Source organism: Hemicordylus capensis, chromosome 2, assembly GCF_027244095.1.
Source record: "Hemicordylus capensis ecotype Gifberg chromosome 2, rHemCap1.1.pri, whole genome shotgun sequence".
Classification (NCBI taxonomy): Eukaryota; Metazoa; Chordata; class Lepidosauria; order Squamata; family Cordylidae; genus Hemicordylus; species Hemicordylus capensis.
Genome location: NC_069658.1, coordinates 224,987,318 through 225,007,260, shown reverse-complemented (window position 1 = coordinate 225,007,260; position 19,943 = coordinate 224,987,318). Strand labels below are relative to the sequence as shown.

The following is a 19,943-nucleotide window of genomic DNA, read 5'->3' as shown; positions in this document are numbered from 1 at the left end:
TCTCCAGGGAGGGGTTGTTTCTCTGCTCTTCCCCCTCCCCCCCCCCGCTATTTTGCCTGCTGGCGGGCTTCCCTTTTAGGGCACCTGCTGGCAGGCCAAGTTTCGAGAAACGGGACGCTCCCTGCCTTGGCCCTACCTTGCATGCCTCTGCTGTGCTCGGAAGGTCAGACACAACAAGCCAGCAGCCTGTCCTACAGGGCAAGAAACCCCTGCTAACTGAACAAAAGAGGCACCTTTTAAAAGTGGCAATATTCTTTATTGAGCAGGGGGAGAGCAACTGTCCCTAGCCAGCCCCAGCACAGCAACCCTCCAGTGGCTGTTGCTGGTGCCTATCCTATGTTTCTTTTTTTAGGTTGTGAGCCCTTTGGGGACAGGGAGCTATTTTCTTTATTTTTCTGTCTAAACTGCTTTGGAAACTTCTGTTGAAAAGCAATATATAAATATCAGTAGTACTAAGTACTAAGAAAACTGGTTGAAATTGTGGGGGGCGGGCAGAATAGGAGGCCTGGTCAAGCATGGCCTCAACTGTTTCTTCCCCAAAGAGAGCCCCCCGCCCTGACGCAGGAATACAAGAGGCTGCCTTATGCCCGGTCAAACCATTGGTCCAGCTGGCTCAATATTTTCTGCACCAGCACTGCACAACTTTGGCACTCCAGCTGTTGTTGGACTACAAATCAGCCCCAATCACAATGGCCAATAGTCAGGGATGATGGGAGTTGTAGTCCAATGACAGCTGGAGGGCCAAAGCTGAGCAACCCTGGTCTACACTGACTGGCAGCAGCTTCCCCAAGGTTTCAGGCAGGAGTCTCGCCCAGCCCTACCTGGAGATGCCCCCGGGGAGTGAACCTGGGCCTTTCTGCATGCAAAGCAGACGCTCTGCCACTGAGCTATGGCCCCACCCCCCTAAGGGGAAGACCTTGCAGAGCTCACATGTGCCCACCCATCCAAATGCAAACCAGGGTGGACCCTGCTTAGCAAAGGGGACAACCCATGCTTGCTACTGCAAGGTCAACTCTCCCTAACTTCTTTCTTGCCATCCTACATTTGGACTCCCTGCCTTTCAGGCAGCTTGTCCAGAGGAGAAATTGTGGGAGCGCTGCTCTCTCTGTAAAGAGCTTTTTTTCAAAACTTTACTCAGCATGGTTGCATCTCTGGCTTGGGGGTGGTGGGAGAGAGAGAGGAAGCTTCAGACGAGGCCAGGCTGGTGATGGGGATCCAAGTGCTGTCCCTAGAACTTCCACTACGAGGAATATATGCCAGTTCCCAAAGTGGTTTTCATATAAATAAGTACATAAAATGGCTCCCTGCCCCCAGAGGTCTTACAGTCTAAAAAAGAAACATCAGATAGACACTAGCAACGGCCACTGGAGGTATGCTGTGCTGGGGATGGACAGGGCCAGTTGCTCTCCCCCTGCTAAATAAAGAGAATCACCACTTTAAAAGGGTGCTCTTTGCTCAGTTGTTGTTGTTATTTATTTATTCATTCAATTTCTATACCATCCTTCCAAAAATGGCTCAGGGCAGTTTACACAGAGAAATGATAAATAAATAAGACGGATCCCTGTCCCCAAAGGGCTCACATTCTAAAAAGAAACACAAGATAGACACCAGCAGCAGTCACTGGAGGGGGGCTGTGCAGGGGGTGGGTAGGGCCAGTTACTCTCCCCCTGCTAAATAAAAGAGAATCACCACATTAAAAGGTGCCTCTTTGCCAAGTTAGCAGGGGTGACTCATTAGTTATCAGGCGATGGTGCAAGAAGGTGGAGTCTGGCCCCACCCGTGTCCCCTTCATTCCCGTTTTCCCGTTCTCATGGCATCTCATGGCATTTTGAGAGTGGGAAGGGACCTTGAAGGTCTTCCAGTCCAACCCCCCCTGCTCAGTGCGTTCTGGACTGACTTGCCAACTGCTCCCATTTGATGGCCCCAAGAAGAGAGTCAGCCTTGCTTGGGGGCCTTTAGCTCATTCATGGCAGCATCTCTTGAATTCAGAGAGATGCCGGTCAAAAACATCAGAGCAGGTTTACACTGACCTCCGCCCCCCCCCCTTGTTAGTCCCGTGCCTGGACTGAAGGCACGTGCTGCAGTCCCTTGCTGGAAGCTCACCAGGTCCAGGTCTGGCGGTCAGTGCCTGGATGGGGGACTGCCCAGGGGCCCCACCCCAGCGGCCGCCCGAACCACCTTGAGTTCCAGGATGGAAGAAAGACAGGATGTAAATCATGTAAATCATGGCATGGGAGCTTCACGTGAGCAGAGGCTGCCAGTCCACGGTCCGTGACTCTCGTCGCTTTCACTCTTGAGCCCCAGGATGGTGCAGGAACGTGGTGTGGTGGAGAACCCCTCTTGCGGTGCCCAGCGTGAATTCTCTCTGCTAGGCAGGGTTCACCTGGGGTTGCATTTGGCTGGGTGAGTCCATGTAAGAGATTTCTCGTAGGGGGTGGGGCTGTAGCTCAGTGGAAGAGCATCTGAGGTCCCAGGTTCCCTCCCTGGCAGCATCTCCAAGAGAGGGCTGAGAGAGAGGGATTCCTGCCTGCAACCCTGGAGAAGCCGCTGCCAGTCAGTGCAGACAATGCTGAGCTAGATGGACCCCATGGTTATAGGCAAGTCCAAGACTGCTTCCTGTGTCAAACAGCCCTTTAGTGGCACAGTCCCTACCCAGATGCCCAGTCCTCTGCTGAAGATTCCCCCATGCCCGCCCCCCAGTTTAAGCATCTGCCGCTTGGGGGCCCCGGTCCCTTTGCCAGAGCAGCTGTTTGCAGCTCTGAAGAAGGGGCTTCTCTGCCCCAGTGGCAGCCAGGTTTTGCTGCCATGCAACTGAGAGGCAGGAAGAGAGACACAGGAGAGAGCGAGAGCGAGGCGGGTTCAGCAGGCCCGGTCCAGGGGCCAAGAGGCCCCGGCTGTTCAACCCCTTTGCCACCTGCCTGCCAGCTGCTCTAGATCTGGCTTCCCACTCCCCACTGAGGCCCACACTTGCGCCAAAGGCACAAGCTGGTAAGGGGGAAAGACACTGAGGAGCAGCTGAGCCTCCCGCCTGCCAAGGCTGCTCATCCACTGGTCCCCACACGAGGGCGCCCTTGCCCTGTGCAAAAGGCCCGGAGGAAGCTGCCTGCTCACCCTATGGGGTGAGAAAAATTAGGAGGAGAAAAACCCACAGGGGCGGGAGGGGCAGGGGTAGGGCAGGCACAGAAGAGGGCTGAGAGAAAGAGGGTGCCAGGAAGCTCTTGCCAAGCACACTTCAGCCATGCCAGAGCCGCTGTGTAAGGTTGTCTGCGTCCATAACCGGCTTGCACCCACGCAGACACACACACCATGCACTCTAGAGCTCATGCCTCCATGTGTGACCCTTTCCCCCTGCTGTGTGGTTTTCGTTCAATTTTTTCTTGTTTTAATTCACACTGTGCTTTGAATCGTGAGTGGACTTTCTTTCTTTTTTTAAGATGGAAAGGCATGATATAAATATTTTACAAAATACAGGTGAAACTCGGAAAATTAGAATATCGTGCAAAAGTCCATTAATTTCAGTAATGCAAATTAAAAGGTGAAACTGATATATGAGACAGACGCATTACATGCAGAGCAAGATAAGTCAAGCCTTAATTTGTTATAATTGTGATGATCATGGCGTACAGCTCATGAAAACCCCAAATCCACAATCTCAGAAAATTAGAATATTACATGGAACCAAGAAGACAAGGATTGAAGAAAAGAACAATATCGGACCTCTGAAAAGTATACAGTGTACTGTGCTTGATTGGCCAGCAAACTCGCCTGACCTGACCCCATAGAGAATCTATGGGGCATTGCCAAGAGAAGGATGAGAGACATGAGACCAAACAATGCAGAATTGCTGAAGGCCGCTAATGAAGCATCCTGGTCTTCCATAATACCTCATCAGTGCCACAGGCTAATAGCATCCATGCCACGCCGCATTGAGGCAGTAATTGCTGCAAAAGGGGCCCAAACCAAGTACTGAATACATATGCATGCTTATACTTTTCAGAGGTCCGATATTGTTCTATTCTACAATCCTTGTCTTCTTGGTTCCATGTAATATTCTAATTTTCTGAGATTGTGGATTTGGGGTTTTCATGAGCTGTACGCCATGATCATCACAATTATAACAAATTAAGGCTTGACTTATCTCGCTTTGCATGTAATGCGTCTGTCTCATATATCAGTGTCACCTTTTAATTTGCATTACTGAAATTAATGGACTTTTGCACGATATTCTAATTTTCCGAGTTTCACCTGTACACATCAATAATGCAGTTCTAAACACAAATAACTCAAATCGCAATTTTTGTCCTGGGCACCCCTACCGCTGGCGGCTGGCCCAAGGCGCCTGTTGAGAGGAAGCCTTCAGTGAAGGCCCTTTGGCCTCCCAACTCACACACTGACACCCCTGGACATCCAGTGGGGCAGCTTCATCACATCCAGTTCCGGCATAGCTCCACACACCCCTTCTCTGAACCTGGTAATCTTTGCATCAGAGCTGTGGGCGCTGGGTAGGTGGGGGGCAAAGTGAAGATCCTTCAGGACAGGATAAGTTAGTTGAAATCCACTGCCATGGAGAGCAGGACTGAATACAGAGCCCAAGCACAAAAGGGGGGGCGGGGGGGTGGAGGTCAGAGTGGCTGGGGGTGCAATGCAGGAGGGAGGGAGAGTGAGGCGGTGGCACTTATAAGAGCAGCAGCCCGGGGTGGGAAGTCTGGGGATTGAGCAGCCCAGAGGTGCACCAAAAGGGAAACGGGCGGGGTGTAGATTGGCAGAGTACATGAGGTTTCACAGTAGTGAGGACAAATTGTCCACTTTGCTAAGCAGGGTCAGCTTTGTTTTTCACTTGTATGGGAGACTACATGCAAGTGCTGTAAGACAGGGTTTCTTAACCTTGGGCCTCCAGATGTTGTTGGACTACAACTCCCAGAATCCCCAGACATGGCCTTTGTGGCTGGGGATTCTGGGAGTTGTAGTCCAGCAGCATCTGGGGGCCCAAGGTTAAGAAACCCTGCTGCAAGAGATTCTACATGCACGTGCTGTCACATATTCCCTTTCGGGGCTCTCTCTACCAGCTCAGTGGTAGAGCATCTGCCTGCTTGCAGGCAGAAGGTCCCAGGTTCACTCCCTGGCAGCATCAGACTCCTGACCTTCCCGAAACCTTGGAGAAGCTGCTGCCAGTCAGTGTCGGCAATACTGAGTTACATGGACCGATGGTCTGACTCGGTAGAAGGCAGCTTCCTAGGAGGGCTCTGTGAGCGCTAGATTGAAGAACCCCCGCACTGAGGTGTGTGTTTTCTCAGTGGCGCCCTGGCTGGTGAGCCAATCTCCATCCCACCCAGGGGGCTCTGGAAACCCACCCACCACCTACCCAGCTTTTCCTCCCCAGAGCACAGGCTCGAGCAAGGAGGGCTGTGCTCAGCCAGTGTGCCTTGAACTCATTTCATTAGCATCGAGCCAGCAGCTTCATGGGGCAAAAGCAGTTAAAACACCCACACACCTTTCTCTGGAAGGTAAACACCAAATCCAATCAGAGCGGCACTGAATGCTCACTTCCTTTATCGCCCCCCCACCACGCACAAGCTCATCCTCCCCCACTGACCTCAAATCTCTTCAAAATACTAATTTCCTGTTGTCGGAAAGATCCCACCCGCCCGCCCCCGCCGGTCTTGGGCGGCAGTTGGTGTTTTCATTGGAAAGCAAAACAGATGTCAGTAAATATGTCAGCCGAAACCTTGGATAGCACAAATAATAGATTACCAAGAAGAATGGTCTTCCAGCTCATGCATGGCTGCGCAAACCCAAACACACACGCCCCTGCCAAAGCAACCCTTGGCAGTCTGCTTTCCACCTGTGGCGCTGAGGCCCGTCTCTTCTTCCTACGCCTCTAGGCTAGACGGGGCCAAAGCAGAGGGCAGGGAGGGCGGGAGGGAGGTCCTTTTCTTTTCCTTGCTGCACATCCCCCAAAGCCCTTTTCAGCGGCTCCACAATGCTCAACTAGTTTTATCTGTGTCCTGTTTTTGCAGTGCTGGGTATTTTGCAAGCGGATTTTTTTGGAAGGACCGGGGGAGCCTGGGGCGGCGGCCAGCACAGGAACCGCAGGTGGACCTAGAGCTGGGACAGTGGAGAGTGGACTGCCTTCCTTCCCTGGGAGGCCCGGGGGGGGTCACTCTCTCAGCTGCGCCTGCTCCACAGGAGGGTTGTGACATTTATTTTATTCATTCATGCATTTTTATTTTTATATCCCGCTTTTTCTTCTGGGGAGCCCAGAACAGTGCACAGGGTTAGGTTTGTCCTCACAACAACCCTGTGAGGTAGGTTAGGCTGAGAGAGAAGTAACTGGCCCAGAGTCACCACCAGTGAGTTGCATGGCTGAAGGGGGACTTGAACTCGGGTCTCCCCGGTCCTAGTCCAACAACACTCTAACCAATACACCACGCTGGGTGTAAATGGGAACCAGGAAGCCCTTTGCATACATTCCTAATGCTGCTGGTTCTGCTGCAGGATGAAGCTGCCTCCCTGCTTCCCAAACCTGTAGCAGAAGCTCACCCCTCCTAGAACAGGGCTTGAGAAGAAGCAAGCAGGAGCCTGCTGTGGGCGGGGAGAGGGCCCTATAAACAACAGGAGGAGGAGGAGGAGGAGGAGCAGGAGACCCATCTTCATGCCACACTTGGGATCCCCCTGGACTGCTGAGCTGGGCACAGTGGAGGTTTGACTGGGGCCAGACCCCTGGGAGCCGGTGACGAGTAGCCTCCCTCTCTTCCTTCCTCCACGACCACTTCCACAGGGAAATACCAAAAAACACAGTCCAGCAGGCAGTCCTTGCAACGCTGACCCTCACTGCTGGCCGTGGTGGGTCACGCCCACAAATTGTAGAGGAGGAGCTCAGCCAGTTAACAACAACTACTACTACTACTACAAGAAGAACAAATCTTTATATACCGCTTTTCAACCGAAGTTTCCAAAGCGGTTTACACAGAGAAATAATAAATAAATAAGATAGTATAATGGCGACGAAATACGCATTCTCCAAAAGAACACAAGGTTTTTTTTCAAGGCCTCTTTAACGTGCAGATAAAATAAAACAGATGTTAAAAATAGCAAACGTTTCGATGTTACACATCCGCTTCAGTGCTATGCAGTGGTGGCTGAAACCTTAAAAGCTGGTCTTGTGGTAACAAGACCTTTAGCTAAGACCCTTAGCTAAGCAGGGTCCGCCCTGGTTGCAAATGAATGGGAAACTTGATGTGTGAGCACTGCGAGATATTCCCCTCAGGGGATGGAGCCGCTCTGGGAAGAGCATCAGAAGGCTCCAAGTTCCCTCCCTGGCAGCATCTCCAGGATAGGGCTGAGAGAGATTCCTGCTTACAACCTTGGAGAAGCCGCTGCCAGTCTGTGAAGGCAGTACTGAGCTAGATAGACCCATGATCTGACTCGGTATATGGCAGCTTCCTATGTCCCTATGATATGTAACATCGAAACATTTGCTATTTTTAAGATCTGTTTTATCTTTTCTGCGCATTAAAGAGGTCTTGAAAAAAGCTTTAATAAATAAGATAAATAAATAAGTTAAAGTTCTATCTCAGGAACTTCAGCAGCAACACTTCCTTTCTTTCCCCCTATACCAGTAATACACTCAGCCTTAACCTTCCTGACTTTCAAGTAAGTCCCATTGATATCAAAGGGCCTTACTTCTGAGGAAGCACACACAGAATTGCAGCCTTCACTGCTCAGCTCCTTCCAGACCGCAATTAATTGTGTGACACTGAAAGGTTCGGTGCTAGTTCAGAGCACAATCTTACTGATGGTTCACATGCTCCTGTAGCCTTCTATGCTCCTTCCTCTCAGAATCTTATTCTTTGGCCAGAGCCTTTGCACAATTTCTGCAGTTCCACCTTCTGGCCTGTGCTTGCATCCCCCCCTTTTAAGACAGTACTATTGTGGTGGCGGCTGGTTCTTCTGGCAAACTTTGGCCGGCAGGTGTTACAGCAAAAATTGTGCGAGGTCCAGTGTTCCCTCTAACAGGGATTCCCAGATATTGTTGACTACAACTCCCAGAATCCCCAGCTACAATGGCTTTTGCTTGGGGATTATGGGAGTTGTAGTCAACAGCATCTGGGAATCCCTGTTATAGGGAACATGGGCGAGGTCTCTGACCAGCATGTAGCCAGAGGATATGTCCCCAAGAGGATGGAGTGTGGAAACCTAGGGGAATGCAATCAGTGAGATTGGACTTTGAACTTACAGTCTGTGAGCCAGGCCCACAAAATTTGGCCACTGGTACCATCTTGGGATGAATACTTATAGTAATTTGGCAACATCTACTCCCCTAACGATGGAAAATAGGTGACAGCCTTGCTACCCTCACAGCTGTCTCTGTTATCACCCCTTCTTTATCTCTGTCCCCAAATGATTAGGGTAACATTTCAGTCATTTTTGCACATAGGAAAGGATATGTGCAACCCTGCGAACTGGGCAAAGAGGCACCTTTTAACGTGGTGATTCTCTTTATTTAGCAAGGGGAGAATAACTGGCCCTATCCACCCCCAGCACAGTACCTCCAGTGACTGTTGCTGGTGTCAATCTTGTGTTTCTTTTTAGATTGTGAGCCCTTTGGGGACAGAGCTCCATCTTATTTGTTTGTTATTTCTCCGTGTAAACCACCCTGAGCCATTTTTGAAAGGGCAGTATAGAAATCAATCAATCAGTCAATCAAATAAATAAATAAAATGGGTAACAATGAACAAATGGTTTTACTTCCTCCATGGAGGAATCTTTGGAGGACATTCCTGCCAGTTGTATTTTCCATTTCTCTGGCAACATCAATAAAATTCTATAGTAGGTTTTGTGCTTTTAGAGCCTTTTAAAACACCATTGTGAATTTGGCCTGTACAGGCCCGATGGTCAGGACAATAACAGCATAACAACACACTGCGAGCTGAAAGTCTTGCAATGCTGTCATTTCTCCATCTTTAGGGGTGTATGTAGGTTTCGTCAAAAACCACACAATAAGTATTAAGCCTCCCCACCCTCACAAGATGCTACCAACCACTCCAGCTGGCTCATGCACTATTACACAATTGACTGCTGTCTGGAAGGACCCCACATTTTCTTTGAAGGCTGAGATGGGGGGGGGGACAAGAACCTTTCTTAAAACAATGCCCCCCACCCCTGAACAGTTGACACTAGAGGAGCTCACACACCCCTGTTAATGCCTGCATCCCCTTCGCCGCCGGGTACCATCCTGGCCAGCTGCCGTGGAATAAGCATTTTATTGCTCTGTGGAGGAAGGATTGTGGGCACGGAGGGCAAACAGTTGCTGATACTCTTGTTAAAAACACATAAAGGCACTACATCGCCCCAGCAACGCCTCCGTGTCACTGCATCCGGCAGGCCAGGTGGACAGTCAAAGCCTGCAGTCGGCACTGGAGTCCTCAGCCGTGCAGGAAGACGTCTGTCAGGAGCGCTAGAAAACTCTGTAAAAAGGAACCCATAAACTAAGCCCAGGTTTTCAAAAATGTCACTTGGAAACAAGAAAAGGGGGGGGGGGGAGAACGGGAAAGGAGGTTCTTCAAAGCCCAGACAGACAAAACGGTCTCATTACTGGAGAAATGCATAGTTGATACAAAAACGGAACAAACATGAGCAACAGCAAGGGGGGGATTCGGAACCACAAGTGGTGTGCGTGCATGCCTCGCTGGTGGTAAGCGACTCTGTGGGAACCGAGGGTGGTGTGGAGGTGGGAGAGTGCAGGAGAAAGACACGTTTGTCCTTTGGAAAGTGCAGGAGAAAGACACGTGGAAAGAGGGTCCCAGGGAGAGCGCAGAAGGTCCATGTTGCAAAGAAGGTCCACATTGCAGAGCACAGGAGAAAGACACGTAGAAAGGAGGTCGGTCCTACGGAGCCAGTGAAGGCTGCCCCCATGAGAGGAAACAGCCTCTGGGTTAAAAACTGCCCTGGCAAGATCAGCGAGGTGGACCTGCTGCTTCCTCTAAGCCCTTGTGGTTGAACTGAACCGCTGGAGGAGCGGCAGCCCGGCGTGGTCTCTCTGACCAGCGCTACCAACTCGGTCCCCACTGGGAACAAATCTCCCGGTTAAAAGGGGCATCGAGAGACTTCCCCACCCCACCCCTCCAGGTCTTCATATCATCTTCATATTGAACTTCCGGGCACCGCCCTGGCCGGCTGCTGTGGCTGGGCCATCCACCTTGCGGAAGGAGTATTCCACGGAGAAGTTGTTCTTGTGCTGCCCGCGGCCCCGGCTCCAGACAAAGAGGAGGAGGAAGCAGAAGAGGACCACCCCAAGAAAGGTGATGCAGCCCATGGCGGTGGACACCAGGATGGTTTTGAGGTCCAAAGTGAACTTTAAGAAGACCTGTGTGTCGTTGTGGAAAGTGTCGTTGAACTCACTGAGGTACAAGGTCCGATTTGCATAAAGGGAGCCATCGGCGGCATGCCCTTTAACGACCAGCGTGGCAAAGTATGTGTCGTTGCCGCCGGCATTGCTGGCAATGCAGATGTAAGTCCCGCTGTCTTGGACCTGAGCATAGCGGATTTCCAACGTTCCGCTAGGCAAGACTGTGGTCCGCCCAGTGCTCTTGGTGGTGATCAGCCTGTGTTGAGGGGAGACCCAAATGATGGACGGGATGGGCTCCCCATCTGCCCGACAGAGGAAGGAGACGGCTTGCCCCTCAAAAGCGGTGATGTGCTGAAGCTTTCGGTCCCTTATCTTCGGCTTTTGGCAGGTGAAGTACTCAAAGAGGACGGAGTCTGGGAAATCGCGCAGGGCGTTACCCTGGATCTCAGGTGGCGAGGAGCACATGGGGGGCTGTCCGTCAAAGTTGAGCGTCTTCCGGCGCTGAAGGATCCAGAGGAGTCGGCAGTCACAGACCAAGGGATTGCGGTCCACTCGAAGAGTTTCCAGTGTGTTCACGGAGTGGAAGGTGCTTTCCTCCAGTGTGGATAAGAAATTGTTGGACAGGTTGAGGAGGCGGATTTGCCTCAGCCCGTACAACGCCTGGGGCTCCACCGAGACCAAGAGGGCACCCACGATGTGGAGCTCTCTGAGCCGGATGAGCTCCCGGAGGGAAGCTTTGGGCACAGTGCTGATGGGGTTGTACGACAAGTTCAGGTACATAAGATGCACCAGGTTTCTCAAGGCAGCTGTTGGCACCACCGTGATGTTGGTGTACGTGATGGAAAGGAATGTGAGGTTGAGTCCTTGGAAGCCATTTGGCGAGATGTCCTCCAGCAACGGCCAGTCCTCGATTTCCAGCTGCCCAAGGTTGTACAGCTTCTTGAAGTTCTGGTCCTCCACCGAGGCGATGCTGAGGTGTTGGAGTCGCAGGACCTCCAGGTTCTGGAGGCGCGAGAGGGATTCGGCAGAGATGCCCGTCAGGTTGCACTTCTCGATAGTCAGCTGCTGCAGGCCAACAAGGCCAGAAAACGCCTTGCGGGAGATGTAGACCAAGTCGTTGTCCCCAACCTCCAGCGTCTTCAGGCTCCTCAGATCCTGGAACGTGTAGTCCAAGAGGATGACGAGTTTGTTCTCACTGATATCCAGAAGTGTGAGGTTGGACAGCTTGCTGAAGACCCCCGGGGGGATCAGTTTGAGCTGGTTGCCGCGCAGCCGCAAGACCTGCAGGTTGAGGAGGTTGCCGAAGGCCCCCGGCTCCAGGTTGGTGATGATGTTCTCGCTGAAGTCCAGCTCCTCCAGCAAAGGGAAGGGGGACAGGTCCCCCGTGTTCAGGCAGCGGATGCGGTTCTTGTTGAGCTCCAGGACTCTGGTCTCGGTCGGGATCCCCTCGGGGAGGGAGGTGAGGCGTTTGCGGTGGCAAGTGACGGCTTTGTTCTGAGGGATGCACTCGCAGCGGGCCGGACAGGCTGCAACGGGGGCTGTGCTCAGGAGGACGCAGCGGAGGACCAGGACTAGAAAACAGCATGGCATTGTGTGGTGCATGGTCCTATGGGCACACGACTATTTCCCCACACACCTGGAAGAGAAGGGAGAGAGGATGTTACTTCAAACACAAAGGAAGGTGATTTGCTCTGACTCCATATGGCCATATCCCCTTCACGCAGGGCCGGCTGTAGGGTCCCCCCCCCCCGCCCCACAGACCCAGCTGAGAAGTGCAGCTCCCCGGCTTTAACTTGAGCGGTGTGGGCGGCTCATTGGTGCGATCGAATGATCAGCCCATGCAGATGCCCAGGTTTGAGGATACAGTGGGAGGCAGCCCCCAGTCTCTTATGGGGGCAAAACACTGAACTCTTCAGAGATGGGAAAGTGAGGCTGTCCGGGACGTTTGCTTTTTGTTAATGAAAGCTGAGGCAGGCGATTCCTATCCAACAGCTTAGGAGACTAGCTGTTTGTTGGGGGCTGAGGGGCAATGAGCAAAGAAGGCTATGATTTTTGGGGTGCAGAATGCCCTTTGGGGAGCAGGGTGCAAAGTTACATATTATGTTCTTACACCACTGTGCAGTACTTCAGGGAGAGAGAGAATAATTGGCAGTGCTATATTCTGGAACTGTTTATGCATTCACCCCATGCCCCCCCCCCCCAGAACTGGCGCTCTAGGCAACTGCCTAGGTCTGCCTAGTGGATGGGTTAGGCCTGACTCCATGCTCTCCTGGCCTCTTTGCTCTTCCTACTGTGGTCCCCCCCAAATGCCAACATTTAGACTGTGTATTCCTTGAAGGCAGGGACCTGTTCTTTTGGCTACTCTGCCGAGTGCCCTGGACAACTAAAACCTTGACCTTCCCCCTAAATGTTAAAGCCCACAATATGAAAGTGCCAGGAAGGACCACAGAGACTGGTCAGCTCAGATCCCCAAGTGCTTTGCACCCCCAAGGCTGCATTGTGCAGGCATTGCTCCTTGTGCCACATGATGAAAGCAGGATGAGGAGAGAGAGAGAGGAGAACTGACTGTCTCGCCCAGGCAAGGGGTGGGCACACATGTCTTCCGAGGGTCCCTCGGCTCCCCCCACCCCGGGAACCTGGGGACTTGCAGCACCGCACGTAGCAAAGAGGATTTTCCTGTCCTTGCAGACTACAACATATCCTTGGCAGATTTTCCGTTCAGAAAACTGCAGGTTGCAGAATCCATTCTTGGTAGATTACGGATTACTGGCAGCCGCAGCAGCAGCAACAGCTCACCCTTGAGAAATCGCGCCAAGGCCCCCTCTTTAGGCAGCTAAAAATACCTCGGACTCATTTCTCTCTCTTTTGAGGGAGGGGAGGAGATGCAGGCATTGGCATTCCAGTCGTTTAATGTCCCTCGCTCTGCCTCCATTATATAATCATCATCATAATCCACTGTTCTTTGCTGTCTCTGGGGAGGGCCGGGGGGTGGTCTGGGAAGCTATATTTGCTGTGGGCTTGGATCACAGTGCAACAGTCTCGGGGTGCACCTTAAGAGTAAGGGGGGGAAATAGATGCAACCCCCGCCCCCCCGGGCAGTGCCAGATTAGGCACAAGCTGAGTAAGTTGCATCTTAGGGCTTCATGTTATGAGGGGCCTTTGAATACCACAAAATGACTAAATTTCAAGTTTTGCATAGGTGGTTGAACAATAAATGCTGGTGAGACAATCATATAATTATATGGCTACACAAGTATTTATCATAATTGAGTTGATAAATCTGTGCAGAAATAACTGGAAGTTATATCGAAATTTCATTAGACCAGGCCCCAGTTTTTCAAATGTCTGATCCAGGATCAGAAATTTAATCCAGGATCAGTTTGTTTCTGGGGTTCCATGATGCTGAGATTAGTTTTGCTCTTTGGCCAAGGATACATGCAAAGATAAAGCATTATTATTTCTATTTCCATTGTCCTTTTTGTTAGAATAATCTATTTTTTGTAGTGCCTTTTAAGTTTGACAATGCCTAGGGCCTCGGCAGGTCATAATCTGACACTGAAACTGGGACCTTCTGCATGCAAGCAGGGACTCTGCCATTGAGCAAACACCCCTAAGGGGAATCCCTTACAGCAGCTCACATGGAGCCACCCATCCCAATGCAAGCCCAAGCAAACCCTGCTTAGCCAAGGGGACAATTCATGCTCCCTACCCCAAGACCGGTTCTCCATCTCGAATGGGGGCCGTAGCTCAGTGGCAAAGCATCTGCTCTGCATGCAGGAGGGCCCAGGTTCAATCCCTAGCACCATCTCCAGAGTCAGAGACTCATGCTGGAAATCTTGGAGAGCTGCTGCCAGTCAGTGCAGACGATATTGAGCTAGATGGAGCAAGGGTCTGACTCGGCCAGTATAAGGCAGCTTCCTGTGTTCCTATGTACACACATAGGGGGTTGGGGAGACAAAGCTGGTCTGTTTCCCCCTGCTTTTTGCCAGCCAGACACAAAACCTGAAGAGTCTTTCTCCTGCACTGGCTTCATGTGAGCCAATTCTGATTTCTCTCTCGCACATACAAGAAGCAGTACAACAAAGGGGATCTCAACCCTACACCACCATGCTTCCCTCAGTCTTGAAAGGTGCTGTACCCTCTTAAGGGAATTGGTACAAAATGTACTTTTGTTGGTACATTATTCCTGCAACCATTAGAAAGATGGACAGCAGTTATCCGGGAGATTGTTGGAAATGCAAGAATCATGCAGGGACATTCTATCACTCGTGCTGAGCTTGTGGCAAAGCCACAAGGAGAGGAGAGCTGTTCTTGAGGTAGCAAGCATGACTTGTCCCCATAGCTAAGCAGGGTCTGCCCTGGTTGCATCTGAATGGGAGACTTGATGTGTGAGCACTGCAAGATATTCCCCTCAGGGGATGAAGCCGCTCTGGGAAGAGCAGAAGGTTTCAAGTTCTCTCCCTGGCTTCTCCAAGATAGGACAAGATTATTATTTTTTTAATAGGACAAGATTTGGGCTGAGAGAGATTCCTGCCTGCAACCTTGGAGAAGCCGCTGCCAGTCTGTGAAGACACTACTGAGCTAGATAGATCAATGGTCTGACTCAGTATATGGCAGTTTCCTATGTTCCTAAAGCACAACAATTTTGGGGGGAAATTCATCTTAAGATGCAACAAATTTTAAATATAAATATTCCTTATTCACCAGAGGGGTTTTTTTGGTGTTTTTTTGCTAAATATGACTAAACCCGGTATACCTACTAAATACACGGAGTTGTCCTTATATATGATTGCTGCCACTAGGATTCTTTATGCCGCCAACTGGCGGTCACAAGCAATCCCGACTTTAGATGAATGGCTACTAAAGCTATGGGAATATGCCTTGATGGCTAAGGTTACTGCTTCTTTGAGGAATAACTCAGATGAAACATTTGCATTAACATGGGAACCTTTCACAAATTACAGTTTAGTACAGGAACAACATCCACACCCAAGATTTGGCTTTTTTCTAATACTGAGGGTTGACTTATTACTTATATTTTATACTTTCCTGCAATATCTGTGGTGAGGGCGAAGGAGGGTAAAGGGTGGAAGTGGAATCTTGGACTGTCATTTGTAATATGTCAAATGTAACTGTTGGAAGTCCAAGAGATGTTAAAGCAAGCATGTCATTTTTTAAATCTTCTTAATAAATAAATAAATTTTTAAAAAGAAAGAAACAAAGAAAGAAAGAAAGAAAGAAAGAAAGAAAGAAAGAAAGAAAGAAAGAAAGAAAGAAAGGTGCTGTACCCACAGCCTGAGAGTCGATGTGCTTTTGGAAGCTAAGTTGGCACCACAAAGTCACTTTGAAAATACCCTCCGCTCTACCTTATTCCTTATGCTCAGAAAGTAGTTATTCCGTGGGGAAAACATGTCAAAAGCACCATGCCAACTTGAAAAATACAAGCCCAGCCAAACATCATCTGTGGACACCGTTTTCAACCACTTAAGAGAAGAATGAACTAGCAGAATGAAGGAAATTTAAAGGAGAATGTGGCTTGGCCAGCCATGAAGTAAAGCACCCAACAATACAAATAAGCTAGCTTTGTTGTATCGATGCAGAGATCTACTGACCCACCTGCCAGTGGTGCGTGCCTCATTTCCACTGCCACCTCTTGCAAGCAAGACATCTAGGACCACACAGATTTGCTTGCCAGGAGGAGCCCTGCCAGACGATGATTTTACTTTGGAAGCACAGGTGTGCATTTATATATCATCAAGATTTACATCGGAGTCCCTGTGAGCTTTCAAGACATGATTTGGGGTTTTCATTGTGCATTGGAGCCCAGCCTGATATATGTTGGAGGTTAAAAAAAAAATCCACTTTTTGCATTGGTCTTGGGGGCAAATTTGAAATATCCGATATGCCCCGTAACTCGCAGTATTTCACCCCTCAATCCCGCAGTAAAGCCTGCTGTCTGGGGAAAAGTGCAGAGGTCTCCTTTCCACTGCCACTTTTGAGAAGAGCTGGCATCCTTTCTGAGCAGTCAGAGGGAGCTCCCGCTGTTTCTTGCCATCTCCACCCCGCAGTGCGAATGACAGAAGACGCCCTTCTCTCCCAGGATCTCTGCCTGTGTGCCATAAAAGGATCTGCGGGGAGATTGGGGGCAACCACAAATAACGGCCGGCCGGCCAGCTGAGCCTAAACTTGTGGATCCCTGCATTTAGGAAGCTGCCTTCTACTGAGCCCGACCCCTTAGTCCATGTAGCTCAGTACCGTCTGCTCTGACTGGCAGCAGCTCTCCAGGGTGTGAGTGTGGATGGGGTTAGGTGCAGGCGATGATTGCAGTACACCCTTTTCCAGGGAGACAAAAAGGGGCCTCGTACGACCCAAGGATCCTCTTTCCCTTCATCAGCTGAAAGGGGTGGAAGAAGAGACCCCTCTTTGGACCCCCACCCCAGCTGCTTGCTCACAGCCTGCCTGTTTCTCAGGCATGTAATATGCTCAAGATGATTTGCCTGCAGAGTCAACACAGCTTTGCCTGCCACAGAAACAGGCTTTTATGCCTTTTGCGCGCACAGACGGATGGAGCCATAGCTCAGTAAGCATCTATCGACTTTGCATGCCGAACGTCCCAGGTGCACTTCCGGCAGCATCTCCAGGCAGAGCTGGGAGAGACCCCTGCCTGTAACCTTGGAGAGCTGCTGCCAGTCAGTGCAGACAATAATGAGCGAGATGGACCAAGGGTCTGACTCAGCAGAAGGCAGCTCCCTATGTTGCTATGACCCACATCAGACACTTCAGGACTATATCCCATTGGCCAAAAATAGAAAGTCCAGACGTCTAAAACGGACTTTCCAGAAATTACAGCTGTAAGTGTGCCGTCTGAGAATTCAAGCGAGAGAACATTCCCTCCAGCCCAAGCTCATTTTAGTCAGGAGAAGGGAAAGCTGCAGGAGTGACAAGGGTCCACTGCCCTCTGGCCCTTTCCGACAGCCTCCCGTCTGATTCCTGGAACAATCCTCCCTCCAACAAACCCCTCCCTCTTAGCTGTTCCCCCTACTATTTCAGGGCTATCCTGGCTGCCGGCCCACAGAGATGCCCCCCACCCCCGCCACTTTCCATCTCCTTCTCATTCTTCCATGCCCCAAAATACCTCCCTGGGTCACATTTAATGGAAAAAGCAAGGCCACCACAGCCATTCCCCCCTTCCTTTGGGATGGAACATTCCACGGCTCAGGCTCAGGTTACGACGGAGCAGCTAAACAAGGCTGGGGAATTTAATTAGGAGTCGCAGCCTCTCCAGGGAAGGGGATTTGGACACCCCAGCCGGCAGGTGACAGATCCATTGCTGAGTCTCTCCCTAAGCCTCCATTGATGATAAAGCTAAACCAGATGGAGCGGCAGCTCTTCTACTGACTTGGTGCCCCCCCCAACCGCAGTTAAAATCATATTCTGTAGCACACGAAATATAATTTTAATTGAATGGGGGGGGTGCCAAACCTAATGACAGCCCTGCCGGATCAGGCCCAAGGCCTTTAAATCCGTAAGGTGAGGGCTTGCCCTCTCTCCTGCTGTTGCTCCCCTGCAACTGGTATTGAGAGGCATCGTGCCTCTGTGGCTGGAGGTGGCCTATAGCCACCAGACTAGTAGCCATTGATAGATCTGTCCTCCATGACTTTGTCAAAGCTGGTGGCCATCACATCTTGTGGCAGAGAGTTCCATGGGTTAATTATGCACTGTGTGAAGAAGTGCTGTCGTACATTTCCCAACCTTCAGTTTCATGGGATGGCCCCTGGTTCCAGTGTTGTAAGAGCGGGAGAAACATTTCTCTTTGTCCACTCCCAAGACACACCTGGAGGCCAACGCTGGCTTATATACCTTTTTTAATGCAGCTGGCCGCTGTCACGGGCCCACGCCACTGCCCAGTGCCGCACAGAGTCTGCACCCACCGTGTGCTCGGCCCCTGCCACTCACCTGGCGGATGTGCAGGCGTGGCAGCCAGGTAAGCAGTGGGGGCACATGGAGGGCACAGGTTCTGCACAGAGCTGGGCAGTGGCAGCGGCAGCCTTCTCTTTCGCCCCCCCTGCCCCCACCGCCATGCCGAGGGCGGCTATTTGGAGGGGGGCAGAACCCCCACTCCCCAAGAATTGGCACCCTGGGCAACCGCCTAGGCCTACCAAGGGTCTTCGGAGCAAAGCAGCAGAGTTCCATGGCAGCTGAAGGGCTGGCCTTAGAGTGGGGAAGACCCCAATTCCAATCCTGGCTCAGCCATAAAGCTCACTGGGTGACCTTGGGCCAGTCTCCTCGGTCTAACCTACCTCAAAGGGTTGTTGTGAGGACCAAACTGGGGGATTGAGGTACCCTGCCCTGAGCTCCTTGGAGGAAGGAGAGGTTTAAAAAATGCGTACAACGCTGCAGGGAAAAAGCTGAGAAAACCTGTGCCTCTTTTTACACACATACACACACACACACACCCTCTGTGTGTAAAAGAGGAGAGGGGGGCTTCATTGAGGGAGGCATCCTTTGCTAGGGGAAGCAGCTGGCACAGCAGGAGTCTAGCACCACCTTCCCTGGGCTCCCTCCGGAGGGGGGCTGAACACGGGGCGAAGGAACAGCTGGTGGGTCTGGGGCAGGAGCTCGGGGGACCCGACTGCCAGGAGCTGGCTGCTTGTAGCAGCAACCTCCCCTGAGGGCTGACGTCTCACGTCTCCTCGGGTCCTCTCCTTCCACAACCTGGCCAGAGGCGGCCTGAAGGTCAAGCCCTGATGCTGCAAAACTCAAGACCTTGCCAGGCAAGTTGGCTCCTGCTGAGGATTACCTAGGAAGCTGCTGCCGTATACTGAGTCAGACCCTTGGTCCATCAAGCTCAGTATTGACTTCACTGACTGGCAGCGGCTTCTCCAAGGTTGCAGGCAGGAGTCTTTCCCGGGCCTACTGGGAGATGCTGCCAGGGATTGGACCTGAGATGTTCCGCATGAAAGCATGCAGATGCTTGTTATGGATAGGGCTCAACTTTGGGTGGGTCTCTGATCCTCAGCTGGCAAAGGGGCCATTTTGACCCAAGAGAAACCATTTTGTGCTGTTTATGCACAGCCCTGTTTTTGCAGAGAGCGGCACCTGTTGTTGTGCATGCCACATCTGGCCTTGACCTCTCTCCTCCCAGTCAAAGCCAAGCCAAGCTTGGTGCCTGAGAATGCTTGCTTTGCTCAGGAAACTGCTTATCAGAGGCCCAAGCGGTGTTCTCAAGACCGAAGGGGAAGAGCTGGAGTGAGTGTTCAAGGGATTCTCTCTTGGAAGGTGATTTTTGTGCAAGCTATTCCTGTGCTTTAGGGGGACGGGGCTGTTTTTCATTCTGTCTAAAGCTTGCTTATTGTCTCGTCTTTTGGTTCTGTATTTTGTACTTGCTGCTGTCTTTGAAACGGAATGCCTCTGTGTTAAATCTGTGCCTTGAAACTTGAGTCAGTGTATGATTGTTAATTCTTTTTGGTTCTTGCAACAAGAGAGATATTAGGGGAGAAAAGAATCCTTGTTCTTATTATTTACGGGTCTGGACAATCCTTGGCCTGGTTTAGCCCAGGACCAGAGACATTCACTTTGTGGGTGAGAGGCCCAT

The 19,943-nt window shown here is 51.2% G+C and overlaps 1 protein-coding gene across 3 annotated transcripts in view; it reads right to left on the bottom strand.

Moving 5' to 3' along the window:
* Window positions 1–6,904: 6,904 nt before the first annotated feature.
* The window catches only part of LINGO3 (leucine rich repeat and Ig domain containing 3), an 82,824-nt gene continuing 69,785 nt past the window's right edge, over window positions 6,905–19,943 (bottom strand). For all 3 annotated transcript variants that reach the window (XM_053296925.1, XM_053296927.1, XM_053296926.1), the window contains exon 2: window positions 6,905–11,984. In XM_053296925.1, the coding sequence (XP_053152900.1) occupies window positions 10,133–11,950 (1,818 nt within the window). In that variant the 5' untranslated portion in view covers window positions 11,951–11,984 and the 3' untranslated portion in view covers window positions 6,905–10,132. The remainder of the gene's footprint in view (window positions 11,985–19,943) is intronic.